Source organism: Delphinus delphis, chromosome 12 (genome assembly GCF_949987515.2).
Source record: "Delphinus delphis chromosome 12, mDelDel1.2, whole genome shotgun sequence".
In the NCBI taxonomy this organism is placed as follows: Eukaryota; Metazoa; Chordata; class Mammalia; order Artiodactyla; family Delphinidae; genus Delphinus; species Delphinus delphis.
This window is the reverse complement of record NC_082694.2, coordinates 30,170,954-30,197,888: the sequence shown is the minus strand read 5'-3', so window position 1 is coordinate 30,197,888 and position 26,935 is coordinate 30,170,954. Positions and strand designations below refer to the sequence as shown.

Here is a 26,935-nt window from a genome sequence, read left to right as displayed (position 1 = left end):
TTTCACCCAGTCTACGTGGCTCCCACGCATTGCGCACGCGCAAGGCGGAGCTGCCAGCAACCTCCGGGCACTGAGGGGAGAGCAGGGCAACGGGTCTAGGAGGTCCGGCCCAAACACCCCTTCCTGGCTCCTCCGCTTGGGATCCCGTATCCATCTCCAGAAGCAGGACTCAGGAGGCGGGGAGGCGATCTGCAGGAGCCGCTGAGGACCGCACTCACCCAGCCCGGTGCCATAGCCAGACCAGCAGCCCTGAGGCTTGGGGCGGGCCACGGTGCCACGCCCCGCGCACGCGCACTGGGAGTCGGCTGGACCGCACGGACGTTCACGTGACGCGGGGCGGTGCCCAGCGGGCTGGAGGTCCGGGATCGCCGACTGGAGGGAAGCAAACGGCGGGATCCGCGGTGGCGGTAGCAGCAGCATGGCCGCGCTCTATGGGGGTGTAGAGGGGTGAGTGCGGTCCGGAGGAGGGAGTCCGGAAGGGGCGGCCTGGGCCGCTCTCTGGCCCGAGGGCGGGGTGGAAGGCCGTGGCCCGGTCGGCAGGCTGGTGACCTCCCACCTCAGTCAGGGTCCGGCCACTTTGGGCTTTTGGGCTGCGGGGTCTTGTGGAGGAGGAGTGTGTGCCCGCGCGACGGTGCCCTTGCGCGCGCGGTCGTGTGCTTTGTAGGCACTGTGTGCCACAGCCACACCCCGGGGCAGGTCCTTTGTGTTTAGCGGCGGAACCACAGCCCTTTCTCCCACGAAAGACCCACTCCACAGTGCTCCGCTGGAGAAGCTTCTTTTTTCCATTCCCGCTCCGGAGAGAGTTTTGCAGAACAGGTGTCGGGTGTGAAGTTGCTGGACTGGGGGTCGGGAGCGGGGGTGTGGTGGAATCCCGGACAGTGATCTTTGCCGGAAGGTATCTGGGACCTAAGCTGGGGGAGGCTGAAACCCCTCCATTCTTGGCACTCCAGGCTACTCACTCTAGATCCAACCCTCTGTTATTCTTGCTTATTTCCTGTTCGGAAGCTTGTCTGCAGGACTTTTTGTAATAGCTCTTCCCCTCGGTGTGACTATGGGCAAGAGTTTTGCCCTGTCTGGGCTTCAGTTACCACGTGTGTGAAGTGATAAGAGGGATGAACCGAATGATCGCTAAGTCCCCTGCATGTGGGTGTGGGTCCCCTGGGTGTGTCAAATCAGGGCACAGTAGAGGGTCTGAGCCAGGGCACTTACTTTTGAATCTGACATTGCATTACTTCAGTGGCAGTCACATTTCACTGCTGACTCATGGACCCCAAAGTCTTTTTTTTCACATGCATTGTTATGATTGATCTCCCCTGCCCTGTATTTATTGCACTGTTTTTTTTTAGAAAAAAAACTACAGAAATTTGCGTTCATCCCTGTTATATTCATGTGTAACATATGACCCATTTTTCCAGTTTGTCAAGAGGTTATTTGGGACGATAATCTGCCGCCTCATGCATTAACTACCCCTTGAAACTTCTTCTCATCTTTGAGTTTGATCAGCAGGTCTTCAGTGTCCTTTTGTGATATTCCTAAAAGTACTGATCAGTAAAGAAACATACATCGCACCACCACAGACCTCCCTCCAAACTACCATTTCTCCCAGTAATAAGCATTTGACCCTTTAGTTGCTTAAGCAGGTATTAACTCTTCCTGTCATCTGGCCAGCATTTCTCACAAGGGTGTCTTGAAAATCTTGGCAGCTGGAGCTGCTAAAGGCAGCCTTTAGCTATTGTGAGAGAAGCAGAGAGACGTGCCATTCTTTTTAGTCACGTTTACTGAGTGTTACCTGTGCCTGGAATGAGGGTAAATAAATGATCCAGAGCTTGACCCAGTGGAACTTGTAGTCTAGCGAGAGGCAGACAGGAAAACAGCTTAACGCACTTCTAGTACAGAGGAGTCCATGGGGGCACTGACATGGCTGAACTAATGGAGTTGTAGTGGTGGGCCACACATCGGAGGTTTCAAGGACGAGGTGATATATGAGTAGGGTCTTGCAGGATCAGTAGGATACACCCAAGGGAAGCTGAGCGGGAACTATGTTTTGGAAGTCCAAGAGCCCAGCAAACACCCAGCCACAGAGGAGGGTTTGGGAATGGTGATTGGGCTTGCTGAAGCTGTCCCCCTCACTCTGGGCTCTGCCTATGACAAGGACTGCACAAGTTTAGCTGTATCTGCAGGTTTTTCTGAGCAAGACTGAGTGCCCCCTTGTGTTCTGTAGGGGAGGCACACGATCCAAGGTCCTTTTACTCTCAGAGGATGGGCAGGTCCTGGCAGAAGCGGATGGACTCAGCACAAACCACTGGGTAAAGGCCACACTGAGGGGACCAGTGGGCTTGACTGTGGCTTTATTCTCTGTAACTCCTGTTAAGGTGGGGGCTGGGGGCTCACTTGGCAGCCTGTAGGGGCGACAGAGGTCATGCAGGCCTTTGTAACTCCTCCTTCCCTTGACTGGGGCCAGCTGATCGGGACAGACAAGTGTGTGGAGAGGATCAACGAGATGGTGAACAGGGCCAAACGGAAAGCAGGGGTGGATCCTCTTGTTCCTCTACGAAGCCTGGTGAGTCTGGGTAGAGTTTGGGAATTAGGTCACAGCAACACTGAGACAGCAAGTTTGAACTAGATGAGTCCGATGACTGCAAAGGGAAAGGCCTTGAGGGCTTAGTCTCTGGTCTAGAAACTCACCTGATCACATCCACTCTTGTGGCTGCGTTGTCACCTACAAGCCACAAGGATGGGAAGGGCACAGGGCTTTGGAGAGCCATGAGACCTCGGTTTGAATCCCAGCTTTGTCACTCAGCATCTGTGCTGTGTGACCCTAAGCAGGTTACTTACCTGCTCGAAGCCTCAGTTTCCTCGTTTGGAAAATACGGGAAACAGTAGCTACCTCAGAGTGGCTGGGATGGTAAAATGGCATGATACATCCCAAAGTGGTTTGCACAGAGCCTGACCCATAAGGTCTGATTAAATGTTACCTGTTATTCCTGGCTCAGCTTTCTCCCGAGTTGCTGTAGCTCCGGCTACTTCCTGGACGTATCTTCAGGGAGATGTGCTGCAGGCACAGCCAAATCCCACGCATTCTGAACCAAGCTTACCTCTCCTCGACTTGCTCCTCTGCCTGATTTTTTCTGTTAAGGGCACTGTTGTCCTCCCCAGCTCCTGACCTGGCATTGTTGAATCCTTCGTCTTGGCAGGGCTCAGTCCAGGTTCTTCTTGCAGCCGCAGCCTTCGATGAGGCACTGTGTGTGGCAGAGGGAGGACTGGGGCTGCATGAACAGGGTATGCCCAGCGGTAGCAAGCAGGGAGCAGATGTAGGAGGGGAGGGGGTCGAGAAAGGAGCTGGGTCTGGGGCGCTGCTTGCTCGTTCACCTCCCGCGTGGCCTAGGGCCTATCCCTGAGCGGTGGGGATCAGGAGGACGCGGTGAGGATCCTGATGGAGGAGCTGAGGGACCGATTTCCCTACCTGAGCGAAAGCTACTTAATCACCACTGACGCCGCCGGCTCCATCGCCACAGCTACGCCGGATGGTGAGGAGGTGGAGGGCGGGGTGAGGTTGAGAACCGGTTTTCCTGGGGAAGCCCCTTAGATTTAGCTGGCAGAAGTTGACTAGTAAGTACCTGGGAGGCAGCCTTCATCACAGCCCCTGCTCCCTTCATTAGCTGAGGTTTGCCAGAGCAGGCACTGGACAGAAGGAGGGGGGGCAGGAAGGGTGTCTTGATGGGAAGCAAGAAAGGAGTCCAACATGAGACTCCGTTGCAGAGGAGGGAGCCCCTGGGCAGTGCAGCGACGAAGCAGGCTGGAGAAAGCAGCAAGTGCTGAAAAGACAATGGGAGGAACTCTGTGACGGGAGTATAAAAAGTGATGGTATCGTGAGATTGGCATTTGAATCTCAGCTCCTGTTTTGCCAGCTATACCATCTTGGAGAAGTTATGGAACGCTCTGAGTTTCAATTTCCTTATCTATAAAATGGGGGTAATTGTATTCATAAGGTGGTTTAGGGTACTGAATGAGTATCACTGTGTGAATAGGGTCTGACACAATCCCTGGTACATGGTAGGGACTCAGTAAAGCAGGTAGTCACTTGAAGGCTGGCTGGGCAAGGAGACCCAGACTCGTGTGCCTCTCTGTTCCCTAGAGAAGGGTACTATGTGATTGGAGTTTCTCTGAGACCCAGGCCCTCCACCTTCAGGCAGGAAACTAGCTGGGCTCGGTTTTCTCTACAAAACTGGGTGGTGATCCCTTTGCTTGGGGCTGGTTTCTGTCCTTTCTTTCCTCAGTCAGAAGCTGTGTGCTCTGTGCAGGGCCTCGGCCACACTGAGCCTCCTGTGCCCTTTCCCCAGGTGGGATCGTGCTCATCTCTGGGACAGGTTCCAACTGCAGGCTCATCAACCCCGATGGCTCTGAGAGCGGCTGCGGTGGCTGGGGCCACATGATGGGAGATGAGGGCTCAGGTGAGCTCACGCCGACTGGGCCTGGCTCAGGGTCCTGGACCGTTCACTTCCTGCAGCTCCCCATCTTCCTCTCCCCTCCCCTCAGCCTGCTGACCCCCTGGGGCTCTCTGGGGAGAGCGCCTGAATCTGAGTCCAAGATAATGACTAAGAGATCTAGAGATGCAAATGCTGGACTACTGGCTGGCCGTGCTCTTCAGCAGTGATTTGCACCCAGGACTCAGATTCATGCCTCAGCATAATAGCCTTTGCCTACCTGTGTTGACTTTTGGAGTCCTTAGGAGGGAATTGACACTGTGAAGGTTAAGGCCATAGATGTCAGGAAATGCCGTACCAGTCTGCTAGTGGGAAGGGGGTCTAGAAGCTCCTCCCACCATCACCTCTTCATAGGTAGCAGGTGGACATTTTCATAAGGGCCCTTAGGGTCCAGCTCCTGGCAGTGACTCTCGTGGTTTGGGTGGCAGCTGACTGACCTGGTCTTTACGTGGGGATGGGAACTGATGTGACACAGCTTCGCCTGTTCAGTCTTCCCCCTCCAGCTTTCCCTTACGTGGGTCAGTCAGATACGGTTTAATTAGAGGACCCCAGGCTGGGAATTGGGGCACCTAATTCTCTGTAATACTCAACCCTGTCTAGGTGTGAGTTTCCTTCCCTGTGAACTCGGGGAGATTGCCCCATCTTCTTAGCCCTTTCTGCTCTCTGCAGCCTACTGGATTGCACACCAGGCAGTGAAAATAGTGTTTGACTCCATCGACAACCTAGAGGCGGCTCCTCATGACATTGGCTATGTCAAACAGGCCATGTTCAACTATTTCCAGGTACTCCCCCTGCCCCTGGTAAACATGCACACCTGGGATAGGGCAGCGGGAGACCGAGCAGGAGTGAATTCAGGAGAGGGACTGGGTGGGCCCGGGGAAGTCGGGGGGAATTGTTTGTCAGAGCTGGAGGATGGAGAAGTCGTCTGTGAGGACCGGATTCAGAATGAGGTGGGCACGCATTCCCCGCGTGAGGAGAGGGTAGGCTGCGGACAGGCTGGACTTCATCCTTGGGCAGCTGGACTCTGCGGCGAGTTGAAGGCAGATGCCATTTGGGCTGAAGTGAGAGGTGCAGGGTGAGATCAGGAGACAGTGCACACAGACACAGGGACAGCAGGTGAAGTCTGAACAGGTATGTTGGCCAGTGAGCTGCCTCTGGCTGTATGGGGCAGGGAGGAGAGCCTGTTAAAGAGGGGCAGGGAGAGTTCTTGGGAGGGTACAGCTTCCCACCCAGGGAGGGCATCAGGGATGGACTGCCCTCCTTATCTGGGCTGTGCTCATTTGTAGTGGGTTAGGAAACAGCAGCCTTTAGCTGCACCAGAGGTGGAGGCTGAGAGAGGAGAAGGCAAGTAAGTTTATTTGAGAGACATCTCTCTGGCTGAGGGCCACTTAGGCGAGCTGACTCAGCAGATTGGTTCTGAACACCACTAATATGTCTACTACTCCCTCTCTTATTGTTTAGTCATTAAGACATTAGAAAGATTAAATGACAGAGTATGTATGACATGCTTAATACGTTGCCACAGATGCTCAAATTCTAGCCCCCCACCCCCTCTTCCATTTTAGTAACGTATTCTAGGGAATCTCTGGTTCTTGGGACCTTCAGAGGCGTTACAGGTGTGTAAGGTAGTTGAGGTAGAAGATGGACTTTATGTGGTGAAATAAGTGTGGGAGAAACAAATCAATTTTGACTTCTCAGAGCCTTTGATCTGCATTGTGACTCTTAAGGGAGAGGTGCAATGAGCAGTAGTGGTTAGGTTCCTTCGACCAAAGAAATCTTTTCAAGAGCACCTCAAGGAACTGCAGAAGACTCTTTGGTGAGCGCAGGTCTCTGCTCTGTGTTGCGTCCAGGCTAACCTCTAAAGAGCAGTAGAGCCATGCTGGGGAAAACAAATAACTTTTCTCAAATGAGAAATCTCAAATCCTTGTACTCTAGAGCTTAAACAAATATTATTCCAGCTTTTCAAACAGTAGAGACATCAGGAAGGCCAACTGGGTGGGCAGACTGGGAATTTTCCTTTGCTTCTGATGACTATCTTGTGCCTTTTCTTTGTCTCTCAGGTGCCAGATCGGCTAGGAATCCTCACCCACCTGTATAGGGACTTTGATAAATGCAGGTTTGCTGGGTTTTGCCGGAAAGTTGCAGAAGGTACTGGAGATGGGGTAGGGTTTTATCTGACTTTGTTCTGCAAAGACCTCCCTAATTGGAGGGTGGAGCAGGGTTCAGATGGGGATTGGAAGCCAATTTCCCTTTGACCAAGTGCCGTCAGTTTTCTGCCACCGTGGGCCTTGGTACTGGTGATCATTGAGGTGGAGACAGAAGGACACGCAGGTTGTACTGCCAGTCGTTTTATATTACCTGTTTCTCTTCGTGACAGCTGTCACGGCTTGTGCAGGCTGTATGTCTATTTCTGAGAAATTTATGAAGCAGTTATCCTTTGGGCAGATCTATAACTTTCTTTTTTAACGAGTGATACCCAGAGGCCTAGGGAATCACGGAGCGGTTAGGCGTATTTGGTTGGGTATCAGGAGGAGCTGAACCATAGGGCTTGTTTGCACGTTGCTCTTGCTCCAGTGTGCGGTCCATGCTCCCTTAATTTGGATTCCTGAAGCCTCAGGGCATTGTAGGGCCCTCTTAGCTCCTGCTGGTCTGAGGCCCTTTCAGAGCAGAGCTAGGAAGGGGCTGGGCTGACTAACAGCAGACTGTTGGAGGCGGGTGGGCAGCCCCGAGAGGAGTACCAGCCAGCTGTTCAAGTAGGGTCCTGGGTCCCCAGAGCAGAGAGACCTTCGGGGACAGACTGAATAACTCAGTGTAAGTTGGAGTACAGACCAGGTGCCAGTGTTTTCCCCAGTGGGGCTACCCTTCTTGAGTGCCTGGAGTGAGCCACCTCTGTCCAGGACACCCTTCCTAGGGTGAAAGTAGCTGGTGGGGGCCGGTGGGTAAGGACGAGAGGCAGCTCTGGAGGCTGGCTTCCCCACACGCTGTGAGGTGAGCATCTGTTCCAGATTGAGACCTCTGCTAGCCATCGTACTCGCACTGCATTGTTGCTGCCCTGCGACAGAGAGAGAAAGAGAGTCACTGAGGACCGGAGCCTCCCTGGGTATTCACCCACTCCATTCCTTCCTCCCTACCCCAGGTGCTCAGCAGGGAGATCCCCTTTCCCGTTACATCTTCAGGAAGGCTGGGGAGATGCTGGGCAGACACGTTGTGGCAGTGTTGCCTGAGATTGACCCGGTGAGTTGAAGGGGGGAAATGGAGGCTGGGGAGCTGCTGGGCCAGACTCTGCCCTTTCCCATTAGAATGAGACTGTCCCACCAAACTGTGTAAACTGGATACGATTTTAAAGGAACTTAGGGTATGAGAAAAATTCTGCAGGAAGTCTATAACACAAAGAAGTTCTTTGGGTCAGTGCCCTCCCTCATCCGTGTTTATATAGAGCAGATTGGCTTACTGTGGTATATGTGCTGTCCCCTTTCTTTCAGTCCCGCTTCTGTCCATTTCCCTCCCTTCTCTTTTCTTCCTCTGTGTTGCTGCTTAACTCTTTTTTCCCTTCCGTTCTCTACCTTGCCTTTATGAATCTCTTTTTCTCCCTTTTTTTTCTTTTGAGTCCACCTTCTGGTTCTCAGCTAGAGGGAGAGTGACTGAGGTAGGTTGGGCTAGTCTTAAGAAACGTCCCCCTCTGGCACTGGAGGGGCTTGGTTGCCCCCAGTATCCATTTCTGCTCTCCTCCAGGTCTTGTTCCAAGGGGAGATTGGCCTCCCCATCCTGTGTGTGGGCTCTGTGTGGAAGAGCTGGGAGCTGCTGAAGGAAGGTGAGTATAGGGTGGGGGGCAGGTTGAGACAGGCAAGGGCAAGAGATGGGGCTGGAAAGGGGGTGGTCTGGGGAGGACTTGGGACCTGGGCCCTGAGGCCTGGACAGGCCACTGATGTCTCAGACCAAGACCCTCATCCTTCACTCTTCCAGGGAGCCCTTTTACAATGTCCCATCCAGCTTCCTTGAACTCTTAGAAAGACATTCTCTTCCAGAGGATTTATTAAATAGGCACCACCTTTTAAAAATTAAAGACAAATCTGACTTGAAATTGAAGCTTCTGACCAGCATGTGGTGACATGCCAGTCACCATAATCCTAGCTAGAAGGAAAGAAATGTGCCTTTTGCAACCTTGCAGCTTGTTTCAGGTGGCTGTGTGGTTTCCATTAGATACTCTGAAGTAGCTCCAGGATCCCTGATGCTACCTAGGAACCCCTGGGAGGCATCGGGGCCTGGGGGCCTCGGGCTCCAGTGCCCCACAGCCGTTGCTGGACTCACGCACCCCGGTGCAACCATCTGTTAGGGATTTGGCATGTGGGACCTCCACAGGATGCCTCAGGGCCTGGGCCTCTTCTTTCCCTCCCTCTGTCCCCACCTTCTCCCTGGTCTCTCATCTGCATCCTCTACGTTCTTTCCTCCAGGTTTCCTTTTGGCGCTGACCCAGGGCAGAGAGATCCAGGCTCAGAACTCCTTCTCCAGCTTCACCCTGTTGAAGCTACAGCACTCCTCTGCCCTGGGCGGGGCCAGCCTAGGGGCCAGGCACATCGGGCACCTCCTCCCCATGGACTACAGCGTCAATGCCATTGCCTTCTACTCCTACACCTTCTCCTAGGGGGCTGGCCCTGGTTCCACCCCCTCCAAGCCCAGTGGACATTGGGTGCTGGAAGGCAGGAGGCTTTTTCTCCTTTTCCTTTTCTTTTTTTTGAAAAAGAAACATATAGAAGAAAATAAACGCACTTTACCCACTCCCCAGTTGGATTGTGTTATCAAGCACGTTTGCTGTGTACATCCTCAGCTCACCTGCCAGCAGGTATCCCAGAGGGCTCAGAGATGATTTTAGCCCAGGGTTTAAAGCCCCACCCCCAGATGCTTGGCCTGTGGTCTGCAATCTGCTCGCCACACGGTTAGGCAGATAACCTGTGTGCTGCCCCTGCCCACCACGTTAGATACTTATGCCATGTGGCTGCCAGTTAACCTGTGATCTCAGTTTTCTCCAGTCAAAGGCAAGGGACAAGATTGCTGCCTGACTATTTTTAGTGGAACTAAGTGTTGTCCATGGAGAACATCACCAGCAATAACCTTAGCTATATCACACCCTCTCTTGATAGTCCCAGTAGGATTTAGGGGACAGGGGACAATTCTAATCTGGGAGAATTTTTACCTCACTGGATTTGGTACTTACAGGTGAACAGCACATTTTGCAGTTTTTCTGCATGAATGAGCTCTTAAGAAGTTGTGCAGATGGCTGATATCCAAGAAGGCCAACTAGGCACAACTAGGCAGCCTACGTGTTCCTGGTGACTGCTGGCCTGGCTCTGGTTACAGGATGACACTGTTGTGTGGCAGCGGGAATGATGAACATCAGTGAGGAGCAGACATGATTTCCTGTCCTCTGGATACTGCAGGTTGATTGGTCAAGACAAGCCCAGAGCTTCCTGTTCTGCCCGTGCTGCTTGGCGAAGACCGAAGCCAGAGTCTCGATCCACAGTGGCTGCCTCTCCAGGTGTCTGGAGCGTAAGCTGTTAGAGGCATGGGTCATGTCCTAAACGTCAGTTCTCAAACTGCTGTGCATCAGTTATTCACGAGCTTGTTTTAAACTCAGGTTTCTATTTTTCCCCCCTTCCATAAGGTGTCTGATTCATTAGGTCAAGGATGAAATGAGATGGGGAATTTTCATTTCTACCAAGTACCTTGGGTAATTTCTGCTGCAGAGGTCCAGGATCTGCACTTGAGGGAGCTCTACCCAATAATTTTGGAGCTCTGATTAGGCTCTCAACGGGGTCGTGAATACTTGTTTCCCAAGTCAGATGACACTTATTTCACTGTCTAGAACACAACGGTAGCGGCTCTTGTCCCATCAGCTCTAGCTCAACACAACAATAACTCAAGACAAGTCCCTTCTGAAGGGACAGCCAGCCCTCTTCACATCTAGGTATGGCCCAGACCACTGGGGTCAGCTCTCAGCAAGTCACCAGTACATCATCAGCTAAAAAGCTTGCAAGGAGTCAGGGACACAGCAGAGTGCCTTTGCTCCATCTCAGTCCTAATAACGCTTACTGATGAGTGGTGAACTTTGGAGAAGTCTTTTCACATGATCTCAGGACCAGGATCAAGCAGTGTTTCGGATTTATAATCTAAAACTATTGGTGAAGAGTTTAAAAAGAGATATTTATGTTCTTCAGGGTACAGCCATCACTTCCTTACCATTGTCCAGGCTCTACTATTCCAGATGGACAGTGGAGGGCTTAGAGCACAGCTTGACTGACTTTCTAGTGCCAGCTCATAAGTATTCACTAAATATTAGTTGAAAAAATGAAGGCAATGTTAAACTGCACAAGGTCACTTTGTGTTCCTTTTTCCATTGGTCAAAGGAGATGTGATGGGGTAGCTTATTCTCCAGTTAGGCTCTGTTACACAGAGGTTGCAGTGCAGGTCATAAGTGATTTTTGATGAGATTCTCCCCCTTTAATTTTAAACTTATAATCTCCTTCACTAATAAGATACCAGGAGCAATTAATGGGATTCCGCAGTGCCAAGGTATTGAATATGTATGTATTCATCTCATCTGAGCTTATAACAGCCAAACAAGAGAGCTGGGAACAAGAAATGGACTTGAAGAGGCCGGCACTGCCTTAATCTACCTGTGTGATGTCGTGGACAGCATGGCCTCTTCTGCGCCATCCATTCAGCAAATGTTCACTGAATGTCTTCTAGCTGTGATGAGTGCTCTAAGGATTTTTAATATAAGGATTAAAAATGAGTATACCGTTACACCTTATACCAACAGAAAGTTGGTAAAAATTTATGGACTATACTGCTTACAATATCTGCACTTCTCTTTAATGTACTTAGTTTAATGAAAATTTTAAGTGAATGAATACACCATTCACGTCTGTAAGGCTGTGAATAGTTAGGCCCTGTATAGACATAACTATCTCAAAAAGCTGTAAATAGGCAAGTCAGCTCAGATTTTTTTAAACCTGATTGTAGGAAGGAGGCAAATAAAAGCACTCAAAACAAAACCCATTGGCTGTGGTCTGGTCCCATGATCTTTTTACTATAAAGCCCCTCGGAGAATCATTGGGAGATTCAAGCTAGGTGTAAACCGAGTAAGAGTTACCAGACTAACCTCCACAAGAGCAAGGATGATGTCTGCTTGTTAACTCCAGCAGCCCTGGTACCCAGGACAATGCTTGGTACCTAGCAGGTTCTCCAACTTGTTCAGTAGTTGAAAGGCAGATACAGAAGCCCTTTACTTGTTTTCTAGATGAGGCAGTTTTCCCCAGGAACAGGAAAATATCAGCTATCCAATTGACCTTCAAACCCAAGGATTTCCTGTTACCGCCTCTGTTCAAAGCCACACACATTATTGCCACTATCACTACCATGTATGAAGTGCCTATCATATGCCAGGCAGTATTTTGAAATTAAATTTGGTCTAATTTTCACAATAGCCCCCAGGAGGAAGGTGTCACACCTTTACGAATAAACAGGTTCAGGCCAAAGGCACAAAGTGGTGGAGGTGGGATTCACTCAGGTCTGTGACTTCCAACACAATGCTTGTACTACTTTGTAACACCATTTAGAATGGAAAATTGGGCAACTAAAACTGTGAGCCATGTTGAGACAAAATCAAACACGTACCATGCACACGCCCCCTTGTAATATGATATAATGACCCAACTGTAGGAAAAAGGGTACCACTGCCAGCAAATGCATTTTATTCTCATTTTAATGAGATTTTCAACAGCTGCCATTTGGTTTGTATAGCAAATTTTTAAAAAAGTAACTTTTTTTCCATTTTTGATATTTTTATGAAAAGTATTTTCTTCAGTTTTAAAGCCCTGCCCCTCCCCCAAAGTATTAATAACTACCATGTGATGTGTATTTAGGGAAAAAAAAGGAACAAAAACAGCTTTTAAAACACTTGAGAAATAGGGATAAAGGTCCAAAGTCCAGGCCTGGGCCTGCTGGAGGTGGTAAGCTGCCCTGGCACGCTCGGCGCTTCACCGTCCACAACAGCAGATGCGTGGGCCGTGCACAGACCCGCTGGGATGTACCGCAAAGTCCACTCCCTTTCTCCTCCTGACCGCCTCTGCTGGCTGGCCTCTTTCCTTCCAAATCCGTCTAACAAAGGCAGCACGATCTTTAACACATGTTCCGCTTTGTAATGGAGACGACGCTATTGAGCAAGTTCAGAGATTCCTCCATTTTGTCGGGGAGGAAAAAATATTCAACACAGTATTGATGGTTTCACTTTCTTGTCCACTCAAACACATGCTCATTAACTTATTAATCTAATTATCAGATGCTTCAGAAGCCCGATGTGTAGACAGCACAGAAGTTTCATGTAAAAAGGAAGTTGCAAAATTATAAAAGTTTCTGCAGCAGGTCAGGATCCTCGTGGAGCTTCTGATGACGCAGCTGGTTCTGATAGGCCGTCCCTTTGACATGCGCAGCAGCCCCGCCAGGAGCCCTATGTTCTCAGGGTTCCATTTAGACCACAGGAGGTTGAAATCCATGTTTAAAAGACCCCCTGCTGACGAAACATATACCCATCGATGGAATATTATTTAGCAATAAAAAAGGAACAAACTACTAACACGAGTTATGTCATGGGTGAACCTCGAAAATATATGTAAATGAAAAAAGCCAGATACAAGAGACCACATTTTGTGTGATTTCATTGAGATGATGTCCAGAAAAGGCAAATTTATAGCGACAGAAAGATGGGTGATTCCCTAGAGCTAGGAACAGGTATTATCATGTAAATAGGCATGAAGGATCTTATTGAGGGGGATGAAAATGTTCTAAAACTGAGAACTGTATGGCTGTGCCACTGAGGAAAGTTACTAAAATCACTGAATTGTACACTTGAAATGGGTGAATTTTATGTTATGTAAAATATGCCTCAATAAAGTTGTTTAAAAAAAAAAGTCCCTGTCTCGCAAACCACCAGTCAAGCATTAAACATTTCTGAAGGCTCACAATCAACAGTACAGGATTATCAATTAGTGTTGAGTTACAGAGTGAAAACATTGTACTCTTTTATAGTACATAGAATGTTTCTTTACTATTTATAATATTAAAAGGTAGCCAGTAAGAAGGTAGGATTGGGGAAGAAAACTCAGCAGACCTCACAAATGAGACTCCTAGTAACAAAATCTAAAGGGGCTTTTTCTTTTAAAATAAAGATGGTGCATCTGTCCCTTTGTAGATTTCTCTTCTGTCCCCTGGGGGTAGGGTGGTGAATCACTTGGCTAACGTCCCATAGAGATCAGTGTACTCAGCTGTCCTATTTGTATGACCCCCCCCTAAAATCTCGACTGGGGACAGCAGTGGGGGGCTGGGCAGTGAGGGCAGAGACCAAGTAACAAGCAGGAAACTTGAGTGTTTCCTTGGGTCAGCCTCCTATTCCCCTGTCCTTTGTCACTAATTGCAGATTCAAGATGGGAGAAATAAAGACAAGATTAAAAACAAATGGGGGAAAAAAAACCTTACAAAATTGTGATGAAATTCACAAGGCAGCAGAGCACTGGCTGCAGAAAAGTACTCTGCGTACTACCCAGGGACCAGGAGAACTAATGATCTCTGAGAGGGGAAACGATTCACATGGGTAACCATGGGCAGAGGTAGGAGGAGACCAAGGTTCCTGATGCTCACTAGATCCCAGTCAACCCTCCTGTTCTCTCCATCAACTTCCCAAACTAACGAGGTCTACATTTATCCCGGAGGAGAGTGGCTAGGAATACACAGTCTTTCCCAAAAGGTGCATGTCTCCAAATCTTGGTCAAATTTGTCAGGTCTCTGCCTGAACCCATACATCAGCATAACCTAACCAAGCAACATTATTAACCCGTGATGCCAGGACCCTTATTGAAGAACACTTGCCCCCTCCCATCTCAAGAGTGTAGATTCCTGGGCTCCTGATGTTTATACATGGGCTTTGCAGCAGCACCAATGCAAGAAGATTCAGTCAAGCTGTTTCCTTTGGCTACTTCTTCACACAACTTTCCCGACATATATTAATTTCTACTCTGAAGTCAGAGTGTTTGACTCACCTCCTTACTTCCCAGCATCTTCAAAATCAAGCCAGAACTTTGACATTATAGCAATCCACAATTTGAAAAATGCTGATTACCTCTAAAAACATTTTAAAGTTATAATTAGCATCGTAACCTTAATTAAAGGGACCCCAGATGTTTTGACTTTGGAAACTAAAGGTGCTGCAAAGGTCCTTGCAATCTTTTTGGGTTTGACCTTATGTGATCCCCGAAAGTCAACTGCCGCAGTCAGAAACTGCTCCAAAGACCCAAAGGTGCAGGTGCTCAGGCCTAGGCTGTATCTATCAAGTTTTCTGCTGCAGTTCAAAGGGCAGGAGAAAATAAAAGGTATTTCTTTTGTTTTTTACCCCTTGAAGAGCAGGAGATAAAATCATTTTCATTTTGGAGTTTTAGAGTCCAATAATCACAAAATCAGTCACTAATAAACTAACACTGGGACCAGCCAGAATTGGCAATTGTTGAAAATACATGTTCTGTTTCTATGCTTAAACTTCTAGTTGCCAATTAAAAAAACTTAGAGTAGTGGCTTAAGTTCAATATCAAAATCATCACTTATAATACCAGCCTCATCCTTAAAAGGTAAAGGTGTCTAGTTTGGCTTGCACCCAGAACCTCTCCTACGAGGAAAAGTCTGAGATAGAGGTTCCCAGCCTTTCCCCAGTGAAGATCCAGTAAGACCCACACGCATTTCCTGTTAAGGAGTTGGCAAACTCTGACTATAGCTGGGCCTGTGGTCTGGGTGACAATTGTGCTCCCACCTCACAACATAAAATAGATGGAGAAAAAGGTCACGCTGCAAGAGGAACCGCTGGAAGCACAGACCTACACGTTAAGAAGGGGGTCACACTGCTAGCTGCTTCCTGATCTTGAGTCAGCGCACTGTCTGAGTGGGACTGGAATGGCCAGCCCTCAGGTTCCACTGCTTGGCTGGAAGGAAGCTTTCTTAGTCCTGACCAAATATGCCTTGTGCAACCACGCTGACATCCTAGATGAAACCCCACAGCAGATGGGAAAACAAGCCCTTTGAACTACACCTAATACCTTAGCCTATCCTGGTGTCAGAAGGGCAAGCCTGCTTCAGGATGAAGAAACGGCTCGATCTGGATCCCTGTGGACTTCCCAGACCAGGAGCCACACAAGAATCCATGCTGCTCTTTGTGATGGAGACACCACGGTCTAGACAATGGCTCTTTCTGCAATCCCAACACATTTCCAGCAGCCTTCAGAATTCTGAGCTTGGACAAGTTAATGCAGATTGAAGGAGGAAAAGCGGCCTGGAAGAAAGAGTCCTCTATTTCCAAACTTCCTAGGTCCTGTCCTTATTAGAGGCAACAATTCCAGCTGAAAGCTGAAGCTGGAATTGAGACATTTCTTTATTCGTAGCCCTGCCTGAAAACGAGTTAAGAGTTCCATTCTCCCGAGGTAGAGACTTTGGGAATTCATGAGCACATCTGACAATACGAGCTCCCTAAACTACTCTCCTATGACATGTGACCTAACAAGGAAGGGCATTTTTCAAATGATGCCATCCTAAAGACTCAAACAAGGAAAAGATGTGGGTTCATATTTTCAATCTGACATAAACCTGTGGCTGTTCAAAAAAGTCAACAAGGGACCTCATAAGAAAAAGGAGAAATTCTTAAATTTTCCAAACCCTAGTCCGTTCCTTCCAACCTCTGTCCCACATCCACATACTGAATTTACACAGACTTTATTTCAAGTTACATGATGTTTTCCTGACAGGCCTATCACACAAGACAGTGGCAGTCATACAGAAGCCACTGTCCTCCTCAGGCCCCTGCAAGTCCTTGCCCGTCCTGGGAGAACGGCCAGGACTGGACATGCTCTCTTTTAGACCTGACTCTCCCACCGACTTCTCTAGCACACAAAGGCAGCTCCTGGGCCAAGTTTAGTTCCTTATGAGTATCAACGACAACAAAAACCCCTGTGACTTGTGGGCAGGAAAGGAACACACCCAGAAAGTCCAACCTAGAAAACTCAAAAACCTGGGTATGGGGGAACAGCAAAATTTTATAACTGCCGCAACTGTCCTGGTGGGTCACACAGTCACAGGGTCAAACAGGACTCGCTCTCCTAGGCTTTTTTGGAGTTCTTCTGCATAATTCTGTAAGGTGGGAAGAAGCATCCAAACTGTGAACTGAGCTTCTTGCTAGTGTCCTGAAAAATACATTGACTTGTGAAAGTGCACAAACCTTTCTAAGGAAAGTAAGGTACCAGGTGGACCAAGTCCTCATGGGGCTGGAAAAAAACTGTCAAAATAAATTTAAGACATAACTAAGAGGATTCAAGGATGACTTCTCCAGGCTGACGCTGATGGCCAGCACCGCATGCCTCTCGTACACCTTTGGTAACATTACCTTTTCTCAAAAACAGAGTAGGGTTGGGGTGGAGGGGAGACAGGGGACTAGACACCATGAGACGAAATGGCAAATCCACTCTAGTGCTCTTTTACCTTGTAAATTTTGAGTCTGATGGTAGCTGTAAACAGAGGCTTAAGAGTAGGCCAACAGTAACTGAACGGCTCAGGTGACAATCACCATCCCAGTCCTCTCCTGCTTTACAACTTTCATCAACCAGATGGCTGATGAAAGTTGCTCCTGTTGGTTTCCAGTACTTTAAGCCTGTGTTTCCTTGAATGGGGTTCAGGCAGGGAGACATGGGCTCAGCAGGCCACTGGTAATCCCAGCTCATCACAGGAAACTCCCAGGGATCACGGAGCTGTGCATTCTGGTTTACAATACCTGCTTCTTCCACTCATCCCTCTTCCCATCCAGCTTAACAGACTGAGTAAGTAGTGCTCCAGGTGTTCACTGCCCTTGGTAAGTATACAGCAGAGCGGGAAGGGCATTCTTAAACACCCAGATTTTCTTGGTCAGCTTATTTTGTTTAAACACATACAGCAGAACATTCCTGATGGGGGGGGGGGCGGGAATTGCAATTTCCCTAAATCAAAAAGCTAATAATAATAGGAAATTGCTCCAAATGAAAGTCAGTAGAACAAAAGAGAAATACTCAGAGGCTTGTAGAGAAAGACTGAGCACATTAGTGACTCCAATCACAGTGTCGAGTTAAACCACTGTCCCCTTTCCCCGCTGTGCACCCCTTGCCCGTCCCGCCCCCCTCTTCAGCTCCGCCTTTTTGTGCAGCGTCGTCCCCAGATGTGGGGACGTCCAAGTTCTCCTCAAAGCTTTCTGTCAGCTCAGTACTTCACTCCTGGAATAAATTCCTTGGCATCCGGGTTCAGGTTACTTTTGCTCTGAAATAAGAACCAAGAGATAATAAATGCCAAGGCAAGCTGTACTTTAAAATGTATTTTCTCCTTGCTTCCGTTATTACCAGTACCTTCCTCTCAGCCTCAAGGAGAGAAAAAATAGAATTCCTTGCAACTCAAGCTGTTGTTGAGTTGTTTCTTGCTGGGCTGCTCTCAATGTTCTGATGTACTAAGCCCTGCTAACCTCATTTTCTCCTTCCTACTTTAGACTCCTGTTTCCTTCATGATGCTTTCATTTAAATTTCATTTAAATTTGACTCCAAAAATACTTTTTCAATTTATTAGTACCTTAACTTGATGAAAATCAGAGTACTCCATCAAAGTAGTTTGGTTACCACAATCCCTATTTTTTTTTTTTTTTTTCATCTTTCTGTACTCTCTGGTTATCTACTCTCTTGTGAATATCTAAAACCTCATCAAACTGCAGGGCACAATCATTCAGAAAGTGAGTTGTGTGAGAACAATATCACTTACAGAATTCTGACATTAGGCCAACATGGAATGCAAGGAATTAATTTATCTGGGCTTCTAATTATAAGTGGAAGATGGTCTCTTAAGAGTATATTCCTTCCAAAGTGAACAGGCAATTTTTATAACAGCATCATTCAAAATTATAAATACAGATTTGAGGGATAGCAAAAGAAAAGGACAGCAGCAAATGATAATTTGAAACCAAACCTCTTCCATGTTCAAATTTTTATCCTTATTCCCAGTTCTGCTTTGAAAAGCCCATGGGAGAAAATGAAAGTTGGTGATGCTGCAACCATCACATTTGCACAGTGCTTTAAGAGGTGCAGTGCATCTTCAACGCACCCCCTTATTAATGCCCAGGTGATGAGTGAAGAATCAGCGGCTCAGAGGGCTCCAGGGCTTGCCCAAGGTTGTAGGGCCAAAAAGAGAGTCTGTGACTCTAAATCCTACATTCTTTTCACTATGTCACATGTGGAACTACATATGCTCTTACCAAAATATCTTCAGAATCATGACCATCACTGACTGACAGTCCATTTAACTGTTGTTGCAACTGTCCCATGGCCTGAGGAAGGTCTCGCGATGGAATAAACCAGTCCTGGTCTTCCTCATCCAGCATCTCCTGGAAGCAGCGGTCCAAGAATTCTTGCTCCTGCAGCTCCTCTTCCACCTAGCAAGCAAAGGGGAAGAGCTCAGACGTACTGTCCCAGTGGGACTCACACCTTCCAGTTTTTTCTCTACCTCTTTCTTTCAGAGGTTGTTACTATGCAGTTAAGAATGATCTTGTGGGGGGGCTTCCCTGGTGGCGCAGTGGTTGAGAGTCCGCCTGCTGATGCAGGGGACACGGGTTCGTGTCCCGGTCCGGGAAGATCCCACATGCCGTGGAGCGGCTGGGCCCGTGAGCCATGGCCGCTGAGCCTGCGCGTCCGGAGCCTGTGCTCCGCAACGGGAGAGGCCACAACAGTGAGAGGCCCGCGTACCGCAAAAAAAAAAAAAAAAAAAAAAAAAAAGAATGATCTTGTGGACTTCCCTGGTGGCACAGTGGTTAAGAATCCACCTGCCAATTCAGGTGTCACGGGTTCGAGCCCTGGTCCGGGAAGATCCCACATGCCATGGAGCAACTAAGCCCGTGCGCCACAACTACTAAGCCACAACTACTAAGTGGGCCACCATTATTGAAGCCCGTGTGCCCAGAGCCCGTGCTCTGCAACAAGGGAAGCCACCACGGTGAGAAGCCCGCACACCGCAACGAAGAGTAGCCCCCGTTCACCGCCAACTAGAGAAAGCCCGCGCGCAGCAACGAAGACCCAACGCAGCCAAAAATAAATATTAATTAATTAAAAAAAAGAATGATCTTGTATGAGATCTACTAAGAATTATGATGCTTCTAATGACAAGCTAGAGAAAATATAATTTTTAAATTTTCAACCAAATTCCATCAAAAATAAGGCTGAGGAAATAGTCAAAATAGCAGAAATTCCAGGTATTCACAGATCTTCTAATATGTGATACAGATATTTTCCACTCATATGGCACTTACAGAAAATCATTTTAAAGCTTGAAATTCTTTTCTCAATCTTGTTGAGAAGCGATTCATATTAAATTCCCCATCTTTCAGATATGAAAAGGGTACAGGAACTATGTAACTAGACCACTACCTGGATAGTGGAGATTAAATCAAAACCAACTCCCGGCTTCTGGCCCATTTTTCTGGTATTGAGGCCCCTACATGAGAAAAAATACTTTCATAACCTTAGAAAGATATAAAGAACACTTTTTTGCATAGCAATAGAAAATGATGTCATCAATGTAGTATACTTTCAAAACAAGAAGAAATAATATGAGTATTTACACAACTGCATATTTCTTTTTTTAAATTAATTAATTTATATATATATATACATTTTTAAAACATCTTTATTGGGGTATAATTGCTTTACAATGGTGTGTTAGTTTCTGCTTTATAACAAAGTGAATCAGTTATACATATACATATGTTCCCACATCTCTTCCCTCTTGCATCTCCCTCCCTCCCACCCTCCCTAGCCCACCCCTTGAGGTGGTCACAAAGCACTGAGCTGATCTCCCTATGCTATGCGGCTGCTTCCCACTAGCTATCTACCTTACGTTTGGTAGGGTATATATGTCCATCTGTCCATCTCTCTCTCTCTCTCTCTCTCTCTCTCTCTCTCTCTCGCTCGCTCGCTTTGTCACAGCTCACCCTTCCCCCTCCCCATATCCTCAAGTCCGTTCTCCAGTAGGTCTGTGTCTTTATTCCTGTCTTACCCCTAGCGTCTTCATGACATTTTTTTTCTTAAATTCCATATATATATATATATATATATATTTTATTTTTGGCTGAGTTGGGTTTTCGTTGCTGCGCACGGGCTTTCTCTAGTTGAGGTGAGCGGGGGCTACTCTTCATTGTGAAGTGCGGGCTTCTCATTGCGGTGGCTCTTGTTGTGGAGCATGGACTCTAGGTACACGGGCTTCAGTAGTTGTGGCTCACGGGTTCTAGAGCGCAGGTTCAGTAGTTGTGGCAGACAGGCTTAGCTGCTCTGCAGCATGAGGGATCTTCCCAGACCGGGGCTCAAACCTGTGTCCCTTGCAATGGCAGGCGGATTAGTAACCACTGTACCACTAGGAAGTCCCCAACTGCATGTTTCTTAAAGACTGTCTTAATCTAAAGCAATATATAGCTAGGATATTTTACACTTTTTTGCAGACACTGTTAACTCTTAATAAAGAGTATGCTTCACTCTGGAGATTAAGTGTGATTTTAACAGGCTTCCCGCTTCTTGTTTGGCCATGACTTTCCTGCAGGAAGCCTGGTAACAGATTCACAGTTCACTTGAGCCACCACCGGAGGGCCGGTCAAGCAAAAATAATCACCCAAGCCAGCCAATACAGTTAACCTCATGAATTCAAAGGAAAAGTCACTGGTAGCAAGACTTAAACATACTATTTCAACATTACAATTAGCCACACTTTTCTTTTTTTAAATATCAAGTACTTAAAATAACAACTAGAAAATATTTCCAAGCTACAAGATTTAACATGACTGCTCAAGATGTGCCCTTCCTCTCCCCAAGAGCATAACAACATGCTCCCTGTTGTTATTAAATCTACCCTTATTCACAGGCACAACCCACAAAAAGTTACCTGGGCCCAGAGGTGTGACAGGAAGCATGGTCTATGTACTATTCACACAGATCATACCACAATGGGCCACATGGGGTGGTAACTCCTGGCTGCCCCCCTAAACTTGTTTCCTTCGCCCCAAAGCACCAGGCTATTCAGTTAAAATCACATTTCCTGTCTCTCATGCTGGATATGGCCATGTAACTATTAATCATGTCATGTCCCCAGAAGGGATGTGAGCATTTTGGCATCACTTGGTTAAAAAGAGATCTTTGCTTTGACATTTGGCTCTCTGCCTTTCCTTGTGGCTTGACTTCCAGTTATCCTGCATCTGATAAAATGCCCTGGGCGTGGCAGAGCAACATCATGGAGGGCACCGTGTAGTTGAAGAGTCACCTGTCTACCTGGAATGCTTACCTTGGGCTGTTAACGCCACAGAGATATAAGACCATGAATTACTGCTGGATCTTTGTGGAAGCAGTCTAGCCTTCCCCCACCTAATACACTCCCTATCTCAGAATTGCATTCTGCCAGTCTCTGAGTTCCTATGTGTGGCATGCCAAGCTGGCCTGTCTGCACACAGCTGCTGTTTCCCAGAAGTCTACACCAGAACACCACGGTATTTGATCCTCTTTTAATTAGCATGGTAGAAACATTTCAATATCATCCTCCAAAGTATCTTCAATCTGGTCTCAGCAGCTGAAGTTGCTTCTTGGTCAGCCCAGACCAGGCTTCTACATATTTTCAAGTTGTTCTAAAGCCAATGAACCCATTTCTCTTGTAACAGACTGACGGTAAAATACTATAGCTGTTGAATTACACATCTCATTAGCCTTTCACTTCTTTACCTGCCTGTTGAAATCCTCTTCATTCTCCATCCACATGTACTCTGCAAATGGGTTTTCCTTCTCATCATGCCCATTTAACCCTTGGTCCTCTTTGGATTTTATATTGGGTGAAGTATTCGCCACACTGGATCCATTCATTATGATAGAACCTAAACAGGAGCAAAAGAAAGGATAAAATGATCCAAAAAGCAAAAAAAAAGGATAAAAAGGATAAAAGGATCAAGGAAATGAAAAGATTCTTCCAGATGCTTTTGAAGTTCTAAATCAAAGTTATTAACTATAGATGAATAGAAACTGCTAGTCTATAACTGTTACAAAACTAGCCATATCCTCTTACCAACTATACAGATGTACGACGCTTTAAGAGTTAAAAGAAAAAAACATCTAGGCTCAGTTAGCCTTTCTAGGCAAGTGGGTTGGGAGCCGAGGGTGGGGAGTATTTTTTCAAGCCAAATTTCTGTAGGTTCTAGAACGTAACCAAGATCACACAGCTTCCTTATTAACATTTAACTAGGTAGAGAAAATGCATTCTTAATAAACACTGTAAACAACTGCCCCTTATTCTGATTCTTAAGATGTGTTTTTCTTTAAAACATATTTCAAAAATAATACATGTTAATTGTATTGAAAAGCAAAAAGGAGAAAAGTTAAGGTCACCAGTCGTCTAACCATCCAGAGTTAAAAATGTTTAACAATGTGGTGGATATAAGCTTCCTGACCTCCCCTACGTGTGTACATATACACACAACCCTTCTCCAAGGATCCATTCGTACAGTAACAGCATGATGCGCCATCATCTTCTTTTTCTTATTTCTATGTTAATACAGCCACACTGTCGTTTGGTGTATATCCTGTATTTCTGTATTATAAAGGTTGGATGAGCTTCTTGTGTTCATTTTTTCTAATGATTTCCTTAGGATAACTCCTAGAAATAGAACTGCTGTATAGGAAAGAAGGTTTGTTTTTTTTAAGGCTCTTGATCTATTGCCATGCTGCCATAAGAATTTAAATTCCCACTGGTATTATGTAAATGCTGTTTCTCTGCACTCATGAGTATTATTATTTTTTAAACTATTGCCAATTTCATACAAGAAAACTCGCAAGTTATTGTTTACATTTACATTTCTTTGATTTTTACTGAGGCTAAGTATTTTGAGATAAGCTTACTAGCCATTTATATTTCTTATATTGTAATTTTTCTGCTAAAGTACTTCACCCATTTTTCTCTCAGGGTATATATATCGTTTCCTTAACTTTTGTAAGAATTTTTATTACATTTGTCATAATTTTTATTTCTCATAAACTAATTTATAAATAAAAATTATTTTTCGATTAATTTTTTGGTGGCAGTTTTTACTGGCTTTAATTTTTGTCTGCAGTTTGTGTGAGTGTCTGTCTATGGCTTTTCAAATGCGTACATATTTTAAAAAATTGTTTACTTTGGCTTCCAAATCCATTTTGATGTGTTCACTATCATCTGAAATATGTCTTTTTTCTGTACTTTATTTAAATCTTAACGACTCTTTAAAAACCACTGCAGTCTTTACTCACTCTATACCACCTCCCCTAAGCTCTTGTATGTAATGAGCATGGTGTTAATACTACTTAATTGTTCTGTTTCATATGTTTAATTTTTCTCTTTCCAATTATAAACTCATGAAACACAAGATGTAGGTTTCTGTATTTTGTAACCTACCTCAGCATTAGGAACTCCATATCTACTGTGGATCATGGTGTTTGGGCAACTTTCCCTTTCCAGCCTGTCTCCTTCCAGTCTCAACTCAATCCCCTCCCAACCAACCCTGGGGCATTTTTAAGTTTTAACAAATTATTTCCTCACTCATTTCTATCTTGGCAACACTCATGAAAAAGTCCTTCTCTGCTTCTGGGTACACTAAAAAAAATTACTGCTTACTCCCCTTTAAAATTTTTGCAATTTTCTAACCTGTTATGAACATTAGAAAATCTCATCTTCTTAAAAGACAAAGTAGAATTGTGAAGAGTAATAAGACTAGATGGAAAAACAACTCAGTGATAGCTCAAAAAGAACTTAAGACAGAACCCATTTAATTCACTGTTGGTTTAAATAGGGCACCTAGTATGAAATATATCAGTTTAACATATTTCAGATAGAGACAAACGAAATCAATGATTATTCCAAATACTGCTCCAGAATAATAATTCCATAAGGCTATAAAAGGGAGGAAACCAGCTCTTGACTTTCACCACTTCCATTTGCAGCATAACAATGATAGAATTAAGTCTGCTCTAAATGCCAGGGCAACTGCATAAGTAAGTATTCCTAGTCAGAGACCTTTTTTTCCTTTTTGGCTGCGTTGGGTCTTCGTTGCCGTGCATGGGCTTTCTCTAGTTGCTGCAGGGGGGGTTACTCTTCTTTGTGGTGCGTGGGCTTCTCATTGCAGTGGCTTCTCTTGTTGCAGAGCACGGGCTCTAGGTGCACCAGCTTCAGTAGTTGCAGCATGCAGGCTCAGTAGTTGCGGCACGCAGGCCCTAGAGAGTGCGGGCTTCAGTAGTTGTGGCGCGTGGGCTCAGTAGTTACAGCATGTGGGCTCTAGGGCACGCGGGCTTCAGTAGTTGTGGCGTGTGGGCTCAGTAGTTGTGGCGCACGGGCTTAGTGGCTCTGCAGCATGTGGAATCTTCCCAGACCAGGGACCAAACCTGTGTACCCTGCATTGGCAGGTGGATTCTTAACCACTGCGCCACCAGGGAAGTCCCAAATCAGAGACTCTTAAAGGTCTTGAACCTTGCTGGGTAGCATATTACATTCAGTATATAGTATTTTCAAAGATTCACTTGGCAGTTGTTTACCACCAACACTGATTTTTCCCCACATTACGGAAATCACCCACAGAGAATCAGAGTTCAGTTTTCTAAAACATCTGCCTTTGCCCAAAAAATAAATCCTGAGTGCACATGACCATAAGGAAAAAGGGAAGACAGAGGAAGAAAGAACAGAATAACCCTGCTAATTCAAGAGCAAGGCAGAGCACAGAGAACAAACTGCAGGATACACCTTCATGAGAAAGGGAATGGAAAATTACCACAAACTCAACATGGGGATTATCCAATTTAACACAAACACTTTAGAGAAGCTGAAAGCACTGAGATATGAGACTGTCAGTACTAGGAAAGTGGTTCTCTCCACAGTCGGTTATACAGTATTGATTCGTATTTTATACCATTCCACCTGTGTTCTCCACACAATTGGGAAGTTTGGTTTCTCTAAATAGCAGCAATCCAACAACTTAATTTGTGCAGTGTTTTAACAATTTATAAAGTACTTTCATATCTATGCTGTAACTTAAGGCACATCATCTGTCCAACCTCACTTGTAAAAAACCACCCAGACAGTGCTAAAGTAAGACCAAAGAAGGTACTGGTTCAGGGGTTAAGCAAACTGGGCTGCTGGGTTAGTTCAATAACAACACTGGTTTGTGGGCCTTCTGGGTGACAGTGAATTGGTGCTTAATGTGCCCCTCGACTTTAGAAGTGGGGTGGGAATGGGGAGATTTTGCTGGAGAATGGTAACTCCTAGGTAAGACACTTGGGGAATGCCTTCCAACTTGAGGAAGACACCAGGTAAGATACCACCATTGCCTGTAACTTCCCTGACTTTCCTGCCCTGTAACTTCCCTGACTTTCCTGCTTCCGAAGTTGCATGTTAACATTCTCTGTTTCCAGCCCCTCTCCAGCTCACCATCCATCATGCATGCCCTCCAACAGCACAGTGTTTCTCTAATCAGCTTATTTTGACTTTTTATGTTCATTATTTCACTTGATCCTCCCACACCAAAGCATATCCTTGTGAAATTCTAGTGTAGTGGAGACAAAGAAAATACCCCCAAAGCGTCCAGAGATGGGGGGAAATGCTTGGTTACATAAGCAGATCACAAATCAGAATAGCTGCTACGTTGTCAGCTACACTACAGAGAGGCGCATGTGAAAAGGAATTCGATCTTATAACAACCATGTGATTGAATTTAGAAGTTCATCTTTCCCGAGTCAAGCCCTCAGATGAGAGAGCCATTCCAGTTGACAGCTTGACTGTAACTTCATGAGATACTCGGAGATAGAGGCACCCAGCTAAGCTGTTCCCAGATTCCTGACCCACAGGAACTGTGAGATAATAAATGTTTGTTGTTTTAACCTGCTAATCTTTGGGGTAAGTTGTTATATAGTAATAAATAACTAACACAGGTATTCAATGAACACTGACAACTATCTCTGCCACATAGACCACCAGTTGCCACATCTTTCCAATTATCTATCAAGAAGTCAAATGTGCAGTCTGAAGCAGGTCATTACTTGAGAAGTTCTTCAAGCATTAGACCTCAGCAGTACATAAAGGAGTTGGTGTCTGGTCTGTGTCTATACTGCATTATGAAATCTAAGAACTACTTGAAACTTCTTCCCCCTCTATCTCACTTTCCCTCTTATAGACACGACAAACATGCTGAAAATGGAAAATAACGATTGTCATTTGGCTGAAGATGGGAAAGCATGTAGCCCTGTTCATAGTCAAAACAGGAGTGCTGAGCTCCTGCCAAGCATTTGATTTAGCACTTTACCATGGTCAAGGGTTTG

The 26,935-nt window shown here is 46.3% G+C and overlaps 2 protein-coding genes across 3 annotated transcripts in view; one reads left to right on the top strand and one right to left on the bottom strand.

The window, feature by feature from the left end:
* Positions 1-301: 301 nt before the first annotated feature.
* Positions 302-9,285, top strand: NAGK (N-acetylglucosamine kinase). Of its 2 annotated transcripts, XM_060026410.1 has the most exons (10): positions 302-447; positions 2,222-2,306; positions 2,462-2,560; positions 3,386-3,527; positions 4,341-4,451; positions 5,154-5,266; positions 6,545-6,632; positions 7,621-7,718; positions 8,217-8,295; positions 8,936-9,285. In XM_060026410.1, the coding sequence occupies exons 1-10, from the start codon at positions 419-421 to the stop codon at positions 9,124-9,126; spliced, it is 1,035 nt and encodes a 344-aa protein (XP_059882393.1). In that variant the 5' UTR covers positions 302-418; the 3' UTR covers positions 9,127-9,285. The 2 variants fall into 2 exon arrangements, with proteins under 2 accessions (XP_059882393.1, XP_059882395.1); XM_060026412.1 differs by lacking the exon at positions 2,222-2,306 and having other exon boundaries at positions 384-447.
* Positions 9,286-13,281: 3,996 nt separating this feature from the next.
* The window catches only part of PAIP2B (poly(A) binding protein interacting protein 2B), a 43,942-nt gene continuing 30,288 nt past the window's right edge, over positions 13,282-26,935 (bottom strand). The window contains exons 2-4 of the mRNA XM_060026409.1: positions 22,331-22,479; positions 18,835-19,011; positions 13,282-17,855 (exon numbers count right to left, since the gene is read on the bottom strand). Coding sequence (XP_059882392.1) covers positions 17,799-17,855; positions 18,835-19,011; positions 22,331-22,468 — 372 coding nt within the window. The 5' untranslated portion in view covers positions 22,469-22,479 and the 3' untranslated portion in view covers positions 13,282-17,798. The remainder of the gene's footprint in view (positions 17,856-18,834; positions 19,012-22,330; positions 22,480-26,935) is intronic.